The sequence below is a fragment of the Vipera ursinii genome, assembly GCF_947247035.1.
Source record: "Vipera ursinii genome assembly, chromosome: 1".
NCBI lineage: Eukaryota > Metazoa > Chordata > Lepidosauria > Squamata > Viperidae > Vipera > Vipera ursinii.
The window spans coordinates 43716304-43738498 of NC_139512.1; the positions used below are offsets into that span (position 1 = coordinate 43716304).

Sequence of the window (22195 nt, forward strand, 5' to 3'; positions counted from 1 at the left end):
CAAAGTTATCTTTTAATCATCGTTGTAACTGCAAATGGTCACTAAATTATGCGGTTGTAATCACAAGAACAAAATCTTTCTTTCCTGCATTCCTTCCATAGTCATATTTGCTGATTGTCAAACATTGCTGTGGGCATTGTTCATGATCTTAAATTTGTACACATAGTCTTTGCTTAACAACATGATGTCACATGACTGCATCACTTACTAACAAAAATCCACGCAATGTCTATTGCCAGGATTGTGGGTTATTAAGTGAGGATCTCAGATGACTGGGAAACATCAAACTCTCTGACATGCCCAAGGTTGGCCATACTGTCTGGTCCGCGGGTCTGCTTGGGGTAGCGTAGGTGGAGGGCTCTCCCTGACCAGCAAGTGACTTCAGTGGTGTCAGCTGGTGGGACGGCTTCCCTCCTTCGTTTGTGGCTTCAGCTAGTGACTTTAGCTAACAAGCAGACCCGTATCCCACCTTCATCGCCAGGTAAATTGTCTTGAAGGACGACCCGGAGACAGTAGGCACGGTCAATGAAGTAGCCTAAGGACCACTCAGGACGGCAGGCTAGTTAACAACAGGTTTATTAAGAGCAAGGCAAACATAGCATAACTTGTCCGGCTTTTATAGCCGGCAGCTGGAAGCGAGGACCAATCAGAGGTGTTTATTTTGGCGCCGTGTCAAGCAGGGACCAATCCGCGCCGTCTTCTCTTGACAGCTCCGGCTTCCGCATGGTTGGTGTTTTGACAGCCGCGAGCTGTCAGTGGTTGCGCCTGCGCTGTGCGGTGGACGCTTTGACAGCTCAGGCTTCCTCATGGTCCGGAGTTTGACAGCCGCGAGCTGTCAGTGGTGGCGCCTGCGCTGTGCGGGGAACTTTGACAGCTGTCAAAGTTCCCGCGTGTTTTCCTGTCAGACGGCTTCTTAGTTTATATACTTTGTCGATGAAGTATTATTGAACTGTTTACATATATAACACACCCCTTACCCCTCCCCTGGCGCGTTTCTTCCCTCTTGGACGTTTGAACCTGCCCACTGATAGTCTTTTAGGTAGGTGGGTGGTCTTCGATTCCTGTTTGAGCGGCGAAGGGGTGGAGGCTGGTCTGGTTCTGGTTGTTCGTTTTGCTGTTCCTCTTCCTGGTTTGGGATAGGCAGCATTTCCGGTGGGGGCTGTATCTCGGTATTGTCTGGTTGCTCGGAATTGTGTGGTGGTTGTCTGGGTCTGAGCTGGTCAATATGGCGGCGTATGTTGCCATGTGCTTGCGTGGCTATAAGGTATGAGATGGGCCCTGTTTGTTTTATTACTGTCCCTTGGACCCACTTGTTTTTATCTGTGTATGACCGTGCCCATATCAATTGACCAGGGTTGAGTGTGCGGGTGGGGTGGGGGTGCTCTTTTTCTTCTGGACATGTGTCAGGGTGCAGTCTGTCGAGTCTTGTTATTAGCCGCCTCCCCCATCTTAATTCAGCCGGTGATTTGCCCGTTGTTGTGCCAGGAGTTGTGTGTTGTGACAAGAGGAACTGGCTGAGACGCCTCTGCCAGTTCCCTTTAATGAATTTTTTCAAAGCTTCTTTTGTGGACCGTACCATAATCTCAGCCATCCCGTTCGACGATGGGTGGAACGGCGCCGACGTGACCAGCCTAATACAATTCTTCATAGCGAACATCTGAAATTCACGAGAGGTGAATTGAGGTCCGTTGTCTGAAACTATGGTATCTGGAAGGCCGTGTGTAGCAAATATTTTTCGTAAGGCTTGAATAGTGGCTTCGGACGTTGTTTTTCTAAGGGGAGTGACTTCCAGCCATTTAGAATGGCTGTCCACTACAATTAAGAAACTTTGGCCCTGGATAGGTCCTGCAAAATCTATATGTATACGTGACCAAGGGTTCCTTGTAGTTTCCCATTTATGGATTGGCGCTTGGGGTGGCTCGTTCCTGGTCGCTTGACAGGTATAACACCCACCCACATACTTTTCTATTTGTTTATCTATGCCTGGCCACCACACATAACTTCTAGCCATCGCCTTCATCTTTACAATGCCAGGGTGTCCTTCATGTAAAATGTGTAATGTTTGGTCTATGTTTTTCTCTGGTATGATGACCCTATTTCCCCACAGCAGGCATCCTCTATGTGTTGAGATCTCATTTTTTCTGTTAAAATATGGTTGGAATTGGGGTTGTGGGTTTTGAGCTGTCCACCCTGTTGTGGCCCATTTGAGGACTCTGGTAAGTATTTTATCTTTAGCTGAATTACTGGCTATAATGTTTGCAGTCAAGGGGCATTCTGGAAGTTGGGAGATTGCTAAAATCTGACCTGCAGGGGCTGGGTCTGAGTCTATGTTTTGCATGGGTAGTCTGCTGAGGCAGTCAGCGTGTCCCAATTCTTTACCTGGCTTATGTATTAGTTGATAGGAATAGGCTGCTAAGAATGTTGACCATCGTAATATTCTCGGAGAGAGAATTTGTGGAGTAGTTTTATTCCAGGTGAATATGCCTAGCAGGGGTTTGTGATCCGTAATTATAGTAAATGGTCTTCCATACAAGTAGTCGTGAAATTTTTTGACCCCTGCTACTATCGCTAGGGCTTCCCTGTCTATTTGTGCGTAGTTTCTTTCAGCTTTGGTCAGAGTGCGTGAATAGAATGCTATGGGTCTTTGTGTACCGTCCTTGAATAAGTGACTTAACACAGCCCCGATTCCATAGGGAGAGGCATCACAAGCGATGCATATTGGGGTGTCTTCTCTGAAAAGGGTAATAGTTGAGCTGTGACAAATAATCTTTTTTAACGATTGGAAACTATTTTCGTGTTCCTTGGTCCAGGACCAAGCTGTGCCCTTGTCCAGGAGCCTATGCAGAGGTTCCGCAATAGTGGCTTTATGGGGGATGAAAGCATGGTAAAAGTTTAATAGTCCTAAAAAGGATTGAAGCTCTTGCTTATTCCTAGGGCTGGGTGCGGTTTGAATAGCCTTTAGTTTTTCTGTGGTGGGGTGAATGCCCTGGCTATCAATTTTGTACCCTAGGAATTCTGTAGATGTGACTCCAATAGAGCACTTTTCACGCTTAAGTTTGAGGCCGGCTTCTCTGAGCCGGCTCAGCACAGCTGACAGCCTGTCAGCTAGACTAGCTTCGTTTTCCCCGGCGATGAGAACATCGTCGAAATAGGGGCAGACCCCGGGTATTCCCTTCAGGGTCTTCTCCATGATACCCTGGAAGATACCCGGGGCTGCCGATATGCCGAATTGGAGCCTTTTTACTTTAAAGGCACCGCGGTGGGTGACAATAGTCTGAGCTTCCGCGGTGTCGTCAGTGACAGGCAGTTGCAAATACGCCTGCGTGAGATCAAGTTTGGTGAAAATGGCGCCAGAGCGGATGGAAGCAAATACGTCCCTTACCGCTGGCACCAGGTAAGCATGGGGGCTGAGGGCTAGGTTGATTGTCGCCTTATAGTCTGCGCACACTCTCACCTCACCATTAGGTTTGATTGGGGTGACAATAGGGGTCTCCCAGGTTCCCCCCTCTGTTGGCTCAAGCACCCCGAGTCCTATGAGGCGATCTAGTTCGTTTTCAATTTTTTCTTTAAGGGCAAAGGGTACCCTCCTAGCTCTTATTTTAATTGGTTGGATTGCTGGGTTTAGCTGCAAGGAAATGGGGGGACCGGTATATTTCCCTAAAGTGCCATCGAAGACGTCGGCATACTTGTCGCAAACGGCTTCCAGGCTGGGTGCTTGAATGGTATTTACCCCCGTTAAGGCGATACCTAGTGGGCCGAACCAGTTTAGCCCTATCAAGTTGGTACGGTTCCCCAGCGTAACTAAAACCTCTAAGGGACCCTTGAACCCCTTGTACTGCACTACGACCTTAGCTCTCCCTTCCAGAGGAATGGGGGTTTTCTGGAAATCAGCTAGATGTACCTGGGTTTGTCTCAAGGGAATTTGTTCTTGGCCTTGCTGACAGATCTCCTGGTATGTTGTTAGCGAAATTAAGGAGACTGCTGACCCTGAGTCCACTTCCATGTGGCAGGGCACCCCCTGAATTTTGACCCAGATCTTAACCTTGGAGCTTATGCTGTTTACCCTGTCAATTGTCTCTACCAGGGGCCCTGGTGGGTTTTCTCTGCTGGCCTGGGCAGCCGGCCTACCTGGGGGATTTGCCTCCACATCATTGATGTTGTCCCGGCCCTTGCTGCGGCACACCGGCTTGATGTGGCCAGTCTTCCCGCAATTGTGGTATTTCGCGTTTCTAAAGCGGCAGCTTCCTCGGGCATGATTGCCCCCGCAGCTGGCACAGGCGGCTCGTTGCTCGTAATGCGGTGGCGGCGGAGGGGGGTTCCTGGACCTACGGAGGTCCAACGGGTCGCCTCTCCTCGGTTGCCGGCGCTCCATCCTGCGCTGCAGGGCTTCTCCATCTGTGAAATCCACCGACTCTCCGCTGTCGCTGAAGGTTGCGCTTTCTTGATAGACGGTCGCGGGGCTCTCTGGGGTCGTGTTTGCCGGCTTCTTCTTGTGGCTGTGCTCGTAAGCCATGATCTCTCTGGTCAGCTCTGCCAGGCTCATGTCGGGTTTGGAAGTTAGTTTCTTCTGTAGCCTCTCGTCCCTCAGACCGATCACCACCTGGTCTCTGATGCGGTCTTCCAGGTCGGGGAAACAGCAGTTCCGTGCGGCGTGTCGGACCCCGGCGATGAACTCGTTGGCGGGCTCGTCCGGCCATTGTTTCTTTTGGGCGAATTGCACCCGCCAGTACAGTTCTGAACGAGCCGGCATGTAGTACTTGTTCAGCTGGTCCACCAGGTCCGCGTAGGAGACTTCTGTGATGGGCACCGGGCTGAACAACCCGACGGCTGCATCGTACACAGGAGGTCCGCTGATGTACAGCAGAGCGGCGGCCTTTGCCCTGTCGTCAGTGATTTTACTGACGAGGAGGAATCCCTCGACCTGGCCAAGGTGTGATTGCCATCTCTCGGGATGGCGGGTATCAAATTCCCTCACACGGCCGAAGTTTGCCATGTCGTCCGGTCCTGGGTTGCTCCGATGGAAGTTAAAACTTCCGTGACAGCTCTTGCCGGGAACTTTCTTTCTCGGCCGTGACTTCAGCTCCGGAGCGATCCCACCTTCGTCGCCAGTGAAGTAGCCTAAGGACCACTCAGGACGACAGGCTAGTTAACAACAGGTTTATTAAGAGCAAGGCAAACATAGCATAACTTGTCCGGCTTTTATAGCCGGCAGCTGGAAGCGAGGACCAATCAGAGGTGTTTATTTTGGCGCCGTGTCAAGCAGGGACCAATCCGCGCCGTCTTCTCTTGACAGCTCCGGCTTCCGCATGGTTGGTGTTTTGACAGCCGCGAGCTGTCAGTGGTTGCGCCTGCGCTGTGCGGTGGACGCTTTGACAGCTCAGGCTTCCTCATGGTCCGGAGTTTGACAGCCGCGAGCTGTCAGTGGTGGCGCCTGCGCTGTGCAGGGAACTTTGACAGCTGTCAAAGTTCCCGCGTGTTTTCCTGTCAGACGGCTTCTTAGTTTATATACTTTGTCGATGAAGTATTATTGAACTGTTTACATATATAACACAGTCAAAGAACTTGTTTATTGGGCAGAGGTCCCGGGCAAAACACCGCCAGGAATCCCCGCTATTTATAGTGATCAACAACATCTGACAACTTAACACAGAACCAATAAACTGGCGGGGTTCTCCCGCCATGCGACAGCACCCAATTGGAAGAGACCGGCTGAGGTAGGCGCGGCTGACAGCGGGGTTGTTGCCGGGGGCCAGCTGGCAGCTTTGACAGCTCCGTCTGGACTGCGCGTGTGCGGTCCGGCTGGTTTGACAGCTGTCAGTGCACTGCGCCTGCGCGTCAGTTTGACAGCTGTCAGAATCGGCCGGTTTGACAGCTGTCAGTGTACTGCGCATGCGCGGCAGTTTGACAGCTGTCAGAATTGGCTGCTTGCCGCGTCAGTGGGGGGGAAAGCCGCGGCAGCCTTTTGATGGCTGTCAACGGCTGCCGGGATTCCCTTATGAGTGTGAGGGGAATATATATATGTGTTGAGTACATAACAAAAAGGAAAGGCAATACAGTTTAATATAGTGTACACTAACACCATTTATTGTATGTCTCCACAATTTGATAACACCTTAATTTAGCAGTTTCCTCCCCGTGCAGAAAAGTGAGATATACAGATAAACAGACAGACAGAAGAGACAGACAGATAGATAGAAAATACATAGATGAGAGAGAAAGAGACAGAGACAAAGAGATTTTTCTACTGCCCAATTTGGCATTTTTCAGATTCAATATTTTTTCTCTCTGATTTCACCTCAAATATTGACAGATTGTTTAGGAGCAAATGGAAATAGACAGTTGAGGGATTTCTTCCAATTTCATTTCAATTTAAATATATGAAAAATAATTATTAAAAAATGCAGGATGCAACTTTTTGCAGAGAGATGCTCAGCTTTCTCAGATACTTACTAGAATGACCATGTGGCATGTGGCAATATATTTAGTCTGAAAAGTGTTGCAGAAGAGCTTCTTGTAAACATCCTGGGCTTTTTTTAAAGGGTCAAAGAATTGGAAGCTCCCAGCTTTATTTTGAGAAAAGCCTTGGTGGAGCAGTGGGCTAATGCCTCCTTAAGTAATGCCTGCAATTAGTGCAGGTTCGCATCCCACCAGGCTCAAGGTTGACTCAGCCTTCCATCCTTCCGAGGTAGGTAAAATGAGGACCCAGATTGTTGGGGGCAATTAAGCTGACTTTGTAATAATGCCGCTTGGGTGTGTGTGTGAAAGCCCTAATAAGCAGGCATATACATAGAATGAAGGCTACTGCTAAGCTTGTAAGCTGCCCTGAGTCTTCGGAGAAGGGCGGGATATAAATGGAATTTTAAAAAAAAGTAGAAACACTTAGTAACCAAATCATCCTGCCACGGGGGTCCCTCTGGGAGGAAACTGCCAAAAGCCATCCCAGGAGAATTTATCTTAGGAATTCTTTTACAGTCACAAGTAGATCACTGACTTCTCTTTGTTATTGACAATGTCCTTTATTTGCCAAGTTGACTCCTACAAGATAAGGCAATGGAGGATATTGTGCCCACTGAAATGCTTCGTGAATGCTGGTGAACAGGGTGTAACAGGGATAAGAAAGAGGCTTGTTCAAGAAGTCGGCAATGGTTATCACATAACCAGTGATACCAGCTCTTAACCCCAGTACTGCATTGCAGGCTTGATGCCTTTTTAATATGCCAATTATATTTATATATATTTATTTATATTTATTTGATTTATATACCCAGTGGCGTAGCGTGGGTTGTCAGCACCCGGGGCAAGGCAAGTAATTTGCACCCCCTAACCCGTGGATTTTAGCACTCGAGTCTCTTCCACTAGATTAGTTAAAGAAACCCTTACCCCCTAAGCACATGTATTGTTTGTTATGAAAATACTGATGTAATTAAAGTAAAATGCATCTAATGCTCCCCCCCAGATGTTGCGCCCGGTGCGTCCGGCCCCCCCTGCACCCCCCACGCTACGCCACTGTATATACCGCCCTTCTCCCGAAGAACTCAGGGCGGTGTACAGGGCAATAAATATCGAAAATACAAGGTACAAAAGTTAAAAGAAAATTAAATAATTATGCCCAATGCAATAGATAATTAAAATCAGTATTAAAACCCCAAACCCATCAGACCAGGCCGGCTTGTTCGAATAAATAAGTTTTCAGATCACGGCGGAAGGAGCGAAGGTCGGGAGCCATCCAGAGCTCAACCGATAAGCAGTTCCAAAGGTCTGGCGCACCCACAGAGAACGCCCTCCCCCTGGGGGTCACCAGTCGACATTCTCTGACTGGTGGCACGCTGAGGAGGCCCTCTCTGTGGGAGCGCACTGGACGAAGGGAATTATAGTCTCTTGACTATCTAAATTAAGTTAGAGAATGCATTGAGAAAGGAAGTTTTTTGCAATCCAATTATCCCCTCCCAATTTTTATGAGCTGCCCCCTCTAGCTGTTTGTTGATCTTGCATGTATATATTTCAAAATACAATGATTAGTGTATCTCTTCTCCAAATCACTCTCGTGATAACATTATAGAGCTAGTCTCCTTAGGTTCAGCATTGTTGTCTGCAATGTATGTATAAAGGCTTTTCAAAACACTAATTTAGGAACTGATCCTTCAGTGACATTACTAGCATGTCTTAAAAGAGGGATGTATGGCTCATTGCCATTTTGCATGTTGAAATTTACATACCTGACAAAGCATTCTTTTAAAGAATATTCAAATATTGAAATGAAGAGAGTTTAATTTCTGGAGGTCCCCTGGTTGGAAAAGCCGATTATGCCTCAAAATAGTTGAATACTATTGAATAGTAGTATCTTTCACTTTAATTCCATATTTTTTACACAATGATATAGCACAAGATACAAGCATTTCTAAGAGCTAAATACTTTAGTTTCATAGCATAGAAAACACAAACAATAAGTCCATACCAAACATATAGCTTCAGTTTACAATTTATGCAACTGTTTTTAATGAAAGCAGCAAAGAGTGATAGAATGGGGCTTTCTTCTGATTCAGATTCTGTCTTCCTGAGAGAGAAACAGAAAAAATTGCAGGAGAATTTAATAATTTAAAGGTGTGCTGCAAATCCTCATAAGTAGCTCCTGTTTGTGATTTGAAGATGGATCTGGCTCTTGGTTGATATCAGGACAAATAAAACTTTTCTTGCATTTTATTTTGCCAGAATGCAGCATTAAAGATATATTGAAGACAGAAACCCCTCAACACTCCATATGTTGATGAATTATATCTTCCAATGTAGTTCAGCAATACATTATATGAATGCTGCAGATTCGGAAACCTTTATGGTTCTGTTTTGTGAAACACTGGATTGCTGTGCTTCTGTCTGGCTGACGAAAAAACCACATTTGAATATGTTCCAGATATCTGCTTTTCCAGTTTCATTCACAAAACAGTAAAGAATTGGGTCGGCTATACAATTTATGCTTGTCAAGGCTGTTGTAATTCTATAAGGTACAAACAGATGGGAAGTATAAGAGCAGTCAAGCGGCTCCAAGATACTGCGCAGAAGCAGGACAATGTGATATGGAGTAAAGCAAAGAAAAAAGGTTAGGATGATGCTTAGTAACAAATGATTGATTTTCTTCTTGTCACAGTCTTGAGTTGCTTGATTGTGCTTCACAGCCTGATATATTTTGACATAGCAGAAGATCATGACAGCTAATGGGAATGCATATCCCACACAGATGCGGTAATAGTTGAAGTATGCTTGCCATTCTTGTAGAGGATATGTGTCATAGCATAAAGTATGATTGCTTTCATTTGCAACTTTATAGTAGAATGTAGTTTTATATAAAATCTGAACGTTTGACATTATTTCAAAAACCCAAACTAAAAAGGACATCAGCAGGGCAAATTTTCTTGTTCGCAAAGAGTGGAACCTCAAAGGATGAACTATGGCTAAGTACCTATCCACGGAGATGCAGGTAAGAAATCCTGAGCTGGTGTAATAATTTAGATATCGGAGAAAAGCAGATAATTTGCAAAGCTGTAGGGAGAATGTCCAGTCATCCCCATTCTGAGCATAATAAATCCATAATGGTAGTGTCATAGAATATAATAGGTCAGCTAACGATAAACAGAAGAGATAGATGCCCAGCTCACTTTTTTTCTGGATTTGACAGCAGGAAATGTAAAGTGATAGTAGATTAGCAGGAATGCTGATAACTATCAGAATACCATAGAGACATGGAAACAAACTTTTATCTAGTTTGTCATAAACATCGCAGGTAGAATAATTCATTATTAATACTGGCTGGCTCAAATGGGAAGGAAAAGCACAGAGGTTTATGTATTTTTCATGGCTTTCATAGGTGGAGAGACAATGAGAGTCCTGTTCTTTGGATTATAACTGTTCAGTTAAAAATTCCATCATTTAGGCTGCAAAATAAAAAGGAAAGTTTCAATAGTCTATTGAGCTACTTTGAGAAAATTCCACAAAATTTCAAAGCATTTTTAAAGTAATGAAATAATATATCTTCCCCTCCTTCCCAATCTGGCAGATGACTTCAAATCCATTTCTTCTTTCCTTTTTAAAAAATATATTAAGAGAAGAAAAGCTGGATTGGCTATAGAAATAAATAAAGGATAGGTTACATAAAAGGCAAGAAAAAACACTGAGAAGAAAAAAATAGTATTATATACTTTGTTATTCTTTGGCAGTACTCGTAACCACATGTAAAAGGAACCAGAACAACAATGAAAAGCTACTTAGCTGCATTGAGCCAAATGATGGTGGAAGAATAACTGTTTGTCTCAACTATTTGCATATAAATAAAGATGCTATTGCTTTAATTTTGATTTCTGCACTAAGCAATGGTCTGGACTTGATTGCCTAAATGTTCTTTTTCAACTTAAGGATACAATAATTCTACTAATGGTTGCTGCATTTCATATATAGGAATCAAAAGAAAGCGTTCAGAAGGGCCAGGAATGAAGATGTGCAGAGTTTGTATACATTAATGTCTAAATATTTATCACTCCAGAATTGGCATATTCTAAAAGAAATGTACAAGCTGTAGAAAAATGTTCATTTCCAAACAACGAATATTGTGAATTTGTTGAAACTTGAAAAAAGATGTCTTTGCTAGAATGGCATCAATTAATATCATCTGGAAGCAACCTTGAAGTATTAACAGTGCTATTATGGAGAACTACTGCTTGATTTGGCTTCTCATAATTTTTAGCCTAGTAAATAGGCTAAACTTAATATACAGTAAGCATAACTTACTTTTCTGTTTCTTCCCCTACTTACAAATCACCAAACTGTTAAATTGGAAGTGACCTAAGAGGTCCTCACGTCCAACCCATCCCCCATCTAGTGCAGGATTCACTATAATATCCCTGATAGATGACTATTCAGCCTTTGTTTCAAAACATCCAGTAAAGGGGAAGAAGCGTGTTAAACTATTCCACTGATTGAAAGGTCTGATTGTCAAGAAATTCTTCCTAATGTCTAATCTGTACCTACATCCTTGACACTTCATGCCATTAATTCTAGTCTTATCTTTTGGAGAAGAATGTAGTGGAATTTATCTAGAAGAAGTGAGAATAAGCCCAAACCCTTTACCTTATTCAGGTGTTTCAGCCTTCTTTTCTGCAATCTAAACATATCGAGTCTTTTAACTGCTCCATGTAGATTTCCAGTCCTTTCACCATCATGGCAGGCCTTCTCTGGACTTACTCCAGATTATCAATGTCATTTTTAAAACAGGGGTGTGCAGAAAAGAAAAGAACACTCCAGGTGAGATCTGACTAAGGCAGGGTAGAGTAGGATAAGTACTTTCTACAATCTGAATTGTGTGACACTCTTGATCTTCTTCAAGGTGTTGCCGTCTTCACAACTGCATTACATGGTAGAGACATGTTGTATTTGTGATCTATTAGTGCAACCAAATCTTCTTACTTGTGCAGCCCTTGAGAAGATTTTCTTCATTCTGTATGTTTTTTTGTTCTTACCCAGATGCATCATTTTATATGTCAACCTATTATATTTCATTATATTTGTTTCTCCTCATTGTTTTCCCATCTCTCCTGCCAATTGTTAACCAATCCTCCTAACTTTGTGTCATCGACAAATTTGGTAAACATTCCCTCAAATCCACATCATTTACAAAAACATTGAACCACACTGCACCCAGGACAGAGCCCTATAGCACCTTGCTTGAGATGCCTCTCCAGGCAGATTTGATCTCATTTATAATCACCTTCTTAGTACGATCCTTGAGCCAACTGTGAATCCATCTAATAGTTGAGTGGTCAAACCCATATGGTTATGATTTTGCTATTAAGGATTCCATGAAAAACTTTTTCAAAAGCTTTGCTGAAATTTAAATACACTATATCTGTGGCAATCCAACCAACCAGTCCATAGAACTGAAGAATCTTGGTAGCCTGTCAGTCACATCTTGAATTGCAACGCTTGGAAAGCAACATACCTCACACAATGTGAAGTGTTTACACAGTAAACACTTGCCTGGCTGACTTAGTTGTGTTTATGGACTGGCTTTCTTGTTTCCTCATTTTGTACCCCTTAGACAATTATTGTATAGCTCTTGATACAGGTACTTCTTCACTTACAACCACAATTAAGATCTGAATCTTCAGTCAGTGACCAAAGCAGTCATTATGAAGATGTCATTTAATGTCATCATGGTTGAGATTGTTAAATGATCTCCTGGGTCGCTAAATGAATGGAGCCAAAGAACTGCCTGCTAGGGGGACTCAGCCCTGTGTGGAGCTGAATCTCTCCAGCAGGCAACACTTTTGCTCTCAAAGAGGCTGGTTTGAAAGGTCCATCCAAAATCTGAGCAGGATTTTGACACAGTGTTTTCAGCACAGAGTGTTTGGATCCAGACTCCAGAGACAAGAAGTCTCCCTCCCTTGCAGAACAAGAAGTTTTAATTTTAAAAGAGATCCCTCCAAGAATTCTAAGGAGAAGGAAGGAGTTTGCTTTTCTGGCAGAAGAATTAAGAAGACGGGATATCCAGTTCAGATGGGAGATTCCAGTGGGCATGGTGGTGATGTATGCAGGCACGAGACATCGTCTTCTCACTGTTTTACAGGCACGTGATTTTTATGCTAATGTTTTAAAAGCTGTCCCTATACCACTTCTGGAATCTAACAAGAAGAATGGTGAAGGAGTGCATAAACCACAAAGTGAGAGTACACAAGGTGCGGAAGGAGTTATGCAGCTGAAAGATGGAGAATTTCAGAAAGGCACAAGAGTGGATCAAATTTCAGTACCGGAGGAGGCTAGAGACCAAAGAATGACAAGTGCTGCAGCTAGACGAATGAGACAAGAGCAAGATCAGCAGAGAGTTGTGACGGCACCTCCAAAACTTACCTACAGTGAAGCAGTGGGAGGAGCGTGACCCAAGAGAGTACAGGTGATTTTGGAAGAGGCGCTCCAAAAGCTTCAGGTCACGAAAGATGGCGACAAAACTTCTAACCTGGAATGTTAATGGTTTAAATTCACCACAGAAGAGGAAGAAAGTATTTCAATATTTAAAGCAATTTAAAAATGATGTTATTTGTTTACAGGAAACACATATCAGAGCGTTGGATCAAAAGTACTTGGCTAACTTGAGGTTGGGTATACCGTTTATTGCTTCAGCGATTGACAAGAAAAATGGAGTGGTTATTTATGTTAGGAACACTTTGACAGCATCTTTAATTGAAGCAGATAAACAAGGAAGATATGTTATGATTAAATTGTTAATAGAAGGCAAGAAAATGCTTTTGGTTGGACTATACGCACCTAATCAACAAGGAGATTTTTACAGTTTATTACATAATAAGATTATTCAGTGGGATTATAAATCTTGTATTTTTATGGGAGACTGGAATGGTGTTTTGGATGTACAAACGGACAAGGATTTTTTTTAAAAGCACCCCAAGTCATGCTAAACTGCCTAAATCTTTTTTTGAGATGAAGGATGACTTGGAATTGCGAGATATTTGGAGAGAAAGGAATCTGCAAGAAAAGGATTATACTTTTTTCTCCGACAGGCATCAATCTTTTTCTAGGATTGATTTTGTATTAATTACTAATAATTTTTTTCTAGGATCAAGAAGATCAAGATTTGTCCAAGAACTATATCTGATCATAGTCCAGTATGGTTAGAGATAGAAAAAGATAATAGTGATAGACGTTCTTGGTGCTTAAATGAAAACTTTAGATATCAGGAAAATGTGGAAGAGTATAAAAAACAGATGAAGGAATTTTTTAAAATTAATATGCATAAAGGTACTTCTATTGAGATGGTTTGGGATGCAAGTAAAGCTTATATGAGAGGTGTATTAATATATTTGAATAATAAATATTGACGTAAAATGGAATTTAGGAGGAAAGAGTTAGAGGATGAAATTAAGGAAAAAGAAAAGGCTTTAATTTTGAATCCATCTGACAGGAAGATTAAAGAGGTAATTACTTTACTTAGGGGGCAGTTTGATAAGTTAATGGCAGATCAAGTAGCAACTAATTTGCGGTATGCTAGACATAATACTTTTTGTAATGCTAATAAACCAGGTAGATGGTTAGCTTATTTGTTAAGAAAGAAGCAAAGGGCTGCTAATATAGATAGAATAGAACATAAGGGGAAAATAGTGTATCGGCAGAGTCTTATTAAAAAGACTTTTGTTGATTTTTATTCTAAGTTGTATGCTAGAGATAAGATTAGAGATGCAGATATAGATGATTATTTGACAAGAGTTAATATTCTTGTGCTTACGCAAGAACAAAAGGAAGGGATGAATCAGTTGATAACTGATGAAGAATTTTTTTTAGCAATCAAACAATTGAAATTGGGTAAAGTGCCGGGTACTGATGGATTGACTGCTGTGTATTATAAAAATTTGCAGTTGGAAATGGTGAAGCCTTTAAGGGAACTATTTAAGACAATTCAAATGGGAGGAGGGGTACCTCCATCTTGGAAGACTGCTTTTATTTCTTTGATTCCGAAGGAAGATCAGGATGTCACCCAAGTTAAAAATTACAGGCGAATATCACTTTTGAATACTGACTACAAGATATTTGCAAAAATTTTAGCTAATAGGTTAATGAGGATACAACAAGTAATTCATGGTGATCAAACTGGATTTATAAGTGGTAGACAAATGAAGAATAATGTGAGACATATTGTAGATTTATTGGAATTTTTGGAAAGAAACAATCAGATCCCTGCAGCGCTGATCTTTTTGGATGCTGAAAAAGCCTTTGATCAATTGGATTGGCAATTTTTGATGAAAGTATTAGAGAAAATGGAATTTGGGGATAAATTTTTACAACCAATTAGGGCTATATATCAAAAGCAAACAGCCCGTATAATAGTTAATAATAGTTTGACTGAACTATGTAATATTGAAAAAGGTGCAAGGCAGGGGTGCCTGTTGTCACCTCTATTATTTGTTTTAACATTGGAAATATTACTGATTAAAATACGCAATTTGGATAAAATTAGGGGAATTCAAATAAGAGATCAGGATTACAGATTGAGGGCATTTGCAGATGATCTGGTTGTTACATTAACTCAGCCTGATTATTCAGTTGTAGAATTGATGGAGATAATAATGCAATATGGGAGAGTTTCTGGATTTAAGATTAATATACAAAAAACTAAAATACTGTCTAAAAATATGACAGTATCACAAAAGGCTGTTTTAGAAGAACTAACGGGATTTGAAATAGTCAAAAGGGTTAAATATTTGGGGATATATTTGTCAGCCTCAAATGTGAAGTTATACAAAAATAATTATGGAAAGTTAAGGGGAAAAGTACAAAAAGAATTAGATAGTTGGAAAAAATTACAATTGTCTTTATTGGGAAGAATTGCAGCAGTGAAAATGAATGTTTTGCCAAAATTTTTATTTTTATTTCAAATGATACCTATACTTAAAAAGGATTTAAACTTGGAGGAATGGCAAAAAGGAGTTAATAAATTTGTCTGGGCAGGGAAAAAGCCACGAGTTAAATTTAAGATAATGCAAGATATGCGTGAAAGAGGTGGTCTTAAAATGCCTAATTTCAAATTATATCATGAGGCTGCTGCTTTATCAGCGATAAGTGACTGGTTTAATTTAACACAAGTGAGATTATTAAATCTTGAGGGTTATGATTTGTTATTTGGATGGCATGCATATTTATTGTATGATAAGAAGGTGGATAATGTGTTCAAGATACATACTTTAAGGTATGCTCTGTTGCGAGTCTGGAAAAAGTATAGACATAAGTTAAATTATAAGATACCTATTTGGGCAATACCTGAACACACAATAGAAAATATAAATGTGGGATTTAAACATGATGTGACTACATATAAGGAAATTTTAAGTTTTGAGAGGAATGTATGGCAATTAAAGTCATATAGTATTTTAAAAGAAGAAAAGATTGTACAAACTTGGTTTCAGTATGGGCAATTACAGGCTAGATGGAAAGAGGACCAGAAAACTGGTTTTTCAATGATTGATGAAAATTTGGTAAAGATACATACTTTAAGGTATGCTCTGTTGCGAGTCTGGAAAAAGTATAGACATAAGTTAAATTATAAGATACCTATTTGGGCAATACCTGAACACACAATAGAAAATATAAATGTGGGATTTAAACATGATGTGACTACATATAAGGAAATTTTAAGTTTTGAGAGGAATGTATGGCAATTAAAGTCATATAGTATTTTAAAAGAAGAAAAGATTGTACAAACTTGGTTTCAGTATGGGCAATTACAGGCTAGATGGAAAGAGGACCAGAAAACTGGTTTTTCAATGATTGATGAAAATTTGGTAAAGCAAATTAGAGATCAAGGTCAAGCACATATAAAAAGGATATATATTGCATTGATAGAAATTGATTCAGAGACGGAACTTGTTAAAGATTGTATGATAAAGTGGGCTCAGAATTTTCAAGAAGTCATTACAATGGATACCTGGGAAAAGATCTGGGTTAGAAATGTAAAATTTACACAGGCCCAAAATTTAAGAGAGAATTTTTATAAAATGTTTTATAGGTGGCATTTAGATCCAAAAAAATTAGCAAGTATGTATCCGAACTGTCAGCCCAAATGTTGGAGGTATGGCTGTGAGGACGCAACGTATTTTCATATATGGTGGACTTGCAAAAAGGTTAAAGCTTTTTGGATTAAAATTTGGTGGAATATGCAAAAAATATTTAAGGTTAAAGTTTTCTCCGCAATTGTTTTTATTGGGTATTATCACAGATATCACTGTTGTAGATATTAAGTTGATGTTGAATTTAATTACAGCAGTGAGACCTTTAGTGGCGCAATATTGGAAGAAGGAAGAACTGCCGATTATAGAAGAATGGACTTTAAAAGTTTCTAACTTGGCGGAGATGGCAAAGATTTCAGCGTATTTGAAAGATCAATCGCAACAGAGATACACTGTGGAGTGGAAGAGATGGATTGATTATATTCAGAATAAATATGGGACTAAAAAGTTTCAGTTAGCATTTGAATAAGTAGTGGATTTATATGATGTATAATTAGCTTGTAGTTATTTTACTAAGAGTTAAAGTGCGATAGAATTTAATATTTTATTGTTGTTTGCATATTTTAGATTATGTTTGTTTGTATTTTTATACCCTGTATTTAGCTCTGGGAAGTCGGGGAGGGGGGAGGGGAGGGTTGGGGAGGGTTGGGGGGAGGGGGGGGAGAGGGGGGTTTTTTGTATTCCAAGATGTATTCTAAAACTTTTCAATAAAAAAAAAGAAGTCTCCCTCTGGTTTGGGGTGGTGGTGATTGCAAATGCCCTGTGTTTTAAATGCTCTGTGCCAAAATGTTGCTTCAATTTTGGGACAGACCTTTTTCAGCCAGTCCACAGAAACCACAGGGAGTCCCCTTAGCAAGTGCCAACAGCTTGTAGCCTTGAGTGCTAGGTTTCCCATTGGCTTTCTGGGGAAGCCAGCAGGAAGATTGCAAATAGCAATCACATGATCACGGGCTACTTGGCAACCAGTTGTGTGTGTGAATGGGTTGGCAAGCACCCATATCACAATTATGTGACCATGGGGGTGCTGCTGTGACCAGAACTTCAGCACAGGTTGTAAGTTCCTTTGTTCAGCACCACTGTAATTTTGAACGGTTGCTGAACAATGGCAGTTAAGTGAGGACTAGCTGTATATCTATGAACCTAAGAAAGAATCTGCTTGCATTTAAGTAATTCCATAGTCCACACAAGGCTGCAAAATGCAGGAGCAAAACATTATATTCTACCCTCTGACATCACTCTTTTTGCTTATTTGACAGACCAAGAGCCCTTGAGAGCTTGAAAAATTCTAGCTATGATTGAGATAAATCACTAGAGGGAATTTTTCAGACTATTTCCCTAGTATTAGACATTTTCTGTTTCTTAGTATCATAACAAAAGAATGAATATGCATATTGAAATAAATAATTTAAACAAAAAGAGAAAAAAATGGAAGTAAAAACCAGAAGTATACGTATGTATATGTGATGGGGATGGTATGGGAATAGACTCATAAAGTATGAGGAGGCAGAAGCATCAGCCATATGCAACATGTTTTTTCTTCCATTCAATCTTGTCTGATTCTTGTAGACTGCCTGGATAAGTCCCTGCAGTTTTCTTGGTAAAGTTTTTCAGAAGTGGTTTGCCATTGCCTCCTTCCTAGAGCTGAGAGAAAGTGACTGGCCCAAGGTCACCCAGCTGGCTTTATGCCCAAGGTAAGACTAGAACTTGCAGTCTTCTGGTTTCTACTTTTATGCTTTAACCACCACACCAAACTGGCTTTCGCAAAACTTTTATAGGCCCACTAAATAGGCATTACTATGACAATAACTACAATAATGTCCTATTTTGTGATATGTTTTTTTAAAATAAGAAACAATTATATCTGTTTTAGGCTAAGAATGGTTTAATTCCACTTCAGACTGCAATAAATATGACATTGGCATAATCTTAATGGAATGGGGGAATGATCTTGGGAGAGAGGCATAGGTATGAGATGATGAGATAATAGGTTTAAAATATGGCTTACAGTTTAGATTATGGAAAGATCTGAGCACTTTAGTAAGACACAAGTTGAACATGAGCATAGTATATATGGAGCCAAGAACATAGTATATATGGTATATTACCAGTGGTGGGATTCAGCTGGTTCGCATTAGTTTGGTAGAACTGGTAGCTAATTTTTTGTTGACTTTGGTGAACCGGCTGATGCCCTAGCCCTTTTGCACAAGGCTCAAAACGGACCTCCGGAAGTGCTTGGATACCACTTCTGGAAGTCCGTTCTGAGCCAGGAGGTCTCCCAGGCTCAGAATGGCCCACCAGAAGTGGGGTCCATGCACTTCCGGCAGTCCATTCTGGGCCTGGGAAGCCTCCCTGGCTCAGAATGGACTTCTGGAAGTGACGTCCACACACTTCCAGTGGCCCGTTCTGGGCCTTGGAGGCCTCCCCGGCTCAGAACGTACTTCCAGAAGTGGCATCCACATACTTCCGGTGGGCTGTTCTGGGCCTGGGCGGACTTCCTGGCTCAGAATGGACTTCCAGAAGTGGCAACTATGCAGAGAACCAGTTGTTCAGGTATTTGAATCCCAACACTGTATGTTACAAGAACATTCAGTGCAGATCATAGTAAGTAATCAGCCCATTCTATTCTGCCTTGAAATATTGTGTCAGCTTTTGAATTAGATAGTTGAAACTACAACCAAGTAGATTCAGGTTATATAACATAAAGAATTTCCTTATGGTAGCAGCTGTCAATCAGTTCTGTGCAAATGTGGTTCCTTTTCACTGGAGGTTTTCAAATAGTAGATTGAAATACTTTGGCAGATTCTGAGCACTGGGCAGGGTAAGTGACTTCCATAAGTCCTTCAATTCCTAACTAGGAGGACACCAAAATGATGAAACCTCCTTAGCTCTAAGGTTTCTCCCAATTCACTGATTTTCTGAACAGTAAATCAATATCAATATACAAAGTTTGCATGATGATGATCCCAGGACATCTACAAAGAGACTTAAGAAAGATTTCTGACTGGAATCTTAAACAACTGTGCCATTAATCTAAATCAGAATATCTGTGGTGTTTTATGTGCTATTTGAAATTAAAGGAAACTAAATATATACATTGCATGCATTAAGTATACATATTTTTAAATAGAAATGGCTAAGATTTTGAGATTCTATCAATCCTGTTGAAACTATCATTTGTCAAATTCTCAGTGGTCTTATATGAGAACTCAGGAATGATCCCAGAACTGAGAGTTGAAAATCATTGAGTGATTTGGGGCCATTTTTAATTATAACAAGGAAAGTCAAGTCTCTTAGAACTTTGAAATGGCTTGTTACTGCTTCCCTCTGGGTTATTTTCCAATGCCTACAACCCTAGGATTTCCTGATGTCCAACCAGGGTAGATCCTGATTCCTAGATTTCTTCTAGAGCATCCAAATTTGGCTTGGTGCTTCTTCCATTTCCTACTCTTGTCTGCTGGGAGACATGTGCAAACTCTCAAGCAGCTTTACAATAGGTGTAACAGGCTTATCATTTAAAACAAACCAAACTAAACTATTGAAAAACTGCCTCCAAGCCAGATGACTACAACTACATGGTTCATAGTCCACTAACTATTGTCTCAGACCTGGGTCTATGAAAAATTTCTCACCCTTGCTTTAGAGAGATTGATGAAAGAAAATCTGCCTGCTTGACTCCTGGCTCCAAAAAAAAAAAAAAAAAGAAAAAAGAAAAAAGAAAGCTCACTCAGCTTACCTTATGTTACAGTATATTATTTTACAGCTGGCAGCAAGAGCTCTTAACAATGCAAAACTCTGATGTGGTTTCCAAATCATCAGTAAAGTATGACTAATGTAATTATATTTAAAAGTTACAGTTCCAATTAAGGCAGTAATAATAATTGATATCGTAATGGTCAAGAGGGAATAATTTTCCTTACCTTTGAACTAAAATTGACTATTGTATCTCTCACCTTTTATGCAGATTAATCTTCTTGTTCCAATTTTTCAGGAAACCATGCTGAAAGGTACAATTTGAGAAATGTGGTTCTGCTTCTGTGCATGTTTGAGGCGTCTGATTAAATTTGATTCTCACAGAGAACAGGAAACTGTTGCGGGCAGAAAAAAAAAGGAGAAGCCATCTAAGGAGGAGACGTTTAGCTCCCCTACCCCCGCCCCCACCCCAACACTCTTGAACAAAATTTCCAGTTTTGCTCAGGAGGTCTCAGTTTTGCTATTTAACTCTATAGAGTTAATCTCATCCAATTTTTTTTACTCACATATAAAAAATAAAGCAACAACACACTGTAGCATAATATAGAGTTTTATTAAAATTAATTTATAATTAAAACCTCTTTATCTACATCCTCTAACCCAGAGGGATCGTCCTGTCCAATAATAAAATATGAAAGCCTTATTTTTTTGCCAAGGTAAAGAAAGCTTGTCAAATGCGCCGATGCACAGCGGATTACTCACTCCAGGATTTTAAAAATGTTAAAAAAGTTTGTTCCCCACCTTCCCCCAGGGTCTCCCATCTGCTATATTTATCCAAGAATTAGTATTGTTGCCGTTCAAACTTGGTTTAGTGTTAAATTCAGCCTGATATCATTTAATGTGTGTATTTCTCAAATAGGTTGTTATCGGGCACAGTGACTTCTTTGACTGCAATTCAACATGTGCATAGATATGCTTGCTCTTGTTAATGGTCCTGGCCATTTTGTAAGTAAGTCTGTGGGCATTTTAAGAAATGAGAACACTATTATGTTATCATAGTCTATGTGGAATGTGGAAACAGCTCAGTTCTACTTCAAAAAAATTTGCACAATTCCACCCAATTCACAGAAACAAAAAGAAGAAGCTATACTTCTTTTAAACAATGCAAAACATCAAGGTTTATTATCTGGGAAAAAAAGTTTTTTTAAAAAATTAGAGTCTGCTTAGAGCTATTATAAGGTCAAGTCTAATGAAATAAGCTGTTGTCCAGAACATTCCTATTTATTATACTCCATTCAACCCCTCATTTTCTCCAGTCATTCAGCGTTTTGTATGCTTTTCCTAATAATTATATTTAAAAATCCTTCCAGATTTTTATGTTGTCAGCTCTTACAAAACCAGTGGAGAGGATATTAGTACTGATTATTTTATTACAAAGTTTATGGGCTTCTCCAGTTATCTAGATGCTGGATGGCAGAACAGTCCCCATATCTGTAAATTGGATCAAAACAAATACATAACATGCAAACATTAAAGCCAAGGATAAACAATTATATGCACCCAAATTCCAACATAGCACCATTGTGGTGTAATAGTTAGAATACAGTATTGCCAGCAGTTTGATTCTCACCGGCTCAAGGTTGACTCAGCCTTCAATCCTTCTGAGGTTGGTAAAATGAGGACCCAGATTGTTGGTGGAAATATGCTGTTTTTAGAAACCACTTAGAGAGGGCTGTAAAGTGCTACGGCTTTTTAAAAAATTGCTCATTCAGAGGACAGGCATACCAATCTCGCCATATGTATATACCTATTTATAGAATTTATATGGCTGCCAATTTCAAATACGTAATTCTGGGTGGCAAATAATTCTTAAAAATAGAGTAAAAACATTTTAACAAATAGCCAAGGCATCACCAAATTCTTGAAGATCAGGAGAAAGGAAGCCATCCAAA

The 22195-nt window shown here is 40.7% G+C and overlaps 1 protein-coding gene across 1 annotated transcript; it reads right to left on the reverse strand.

The window, feature by feature from the left end:
* Window positions 1-8494: 8494 nt before the first annotated feature.
* On the reverse strand, window positions 8495-20696 carry GPR65 (G protein-coupled receptor 65). Its single transcript, XM_083375606.1, has 2 exons — window positions 20504-20696; window positions 8495-9926 (listed from the first exon to the last, which is right to left on the reverse strand). Exon 2 carries the CDS (start codon window positions 9787-9789, stop codon window positions 8800-8802), a length of 990 nt encoding a protein of 329 aa, XP_083231732.1. The 5' UTR covers window positions 9790-9926; window positions 20504-20696; the 3' UTR covers window positions 8495-8799.
* Window positions 20697-22195: the final 1499 nt, after the last annotated feature.

Bases quoted from the DNA above. Each gene is read 5' to 3' on its own strand.
- GPR65 (XM_083375606.1), bottom strand. From the start codon at position 9,789: ATGAATTATTCTACCTGCGATGTTTATGACAAACTAGATAAAAGTTTG.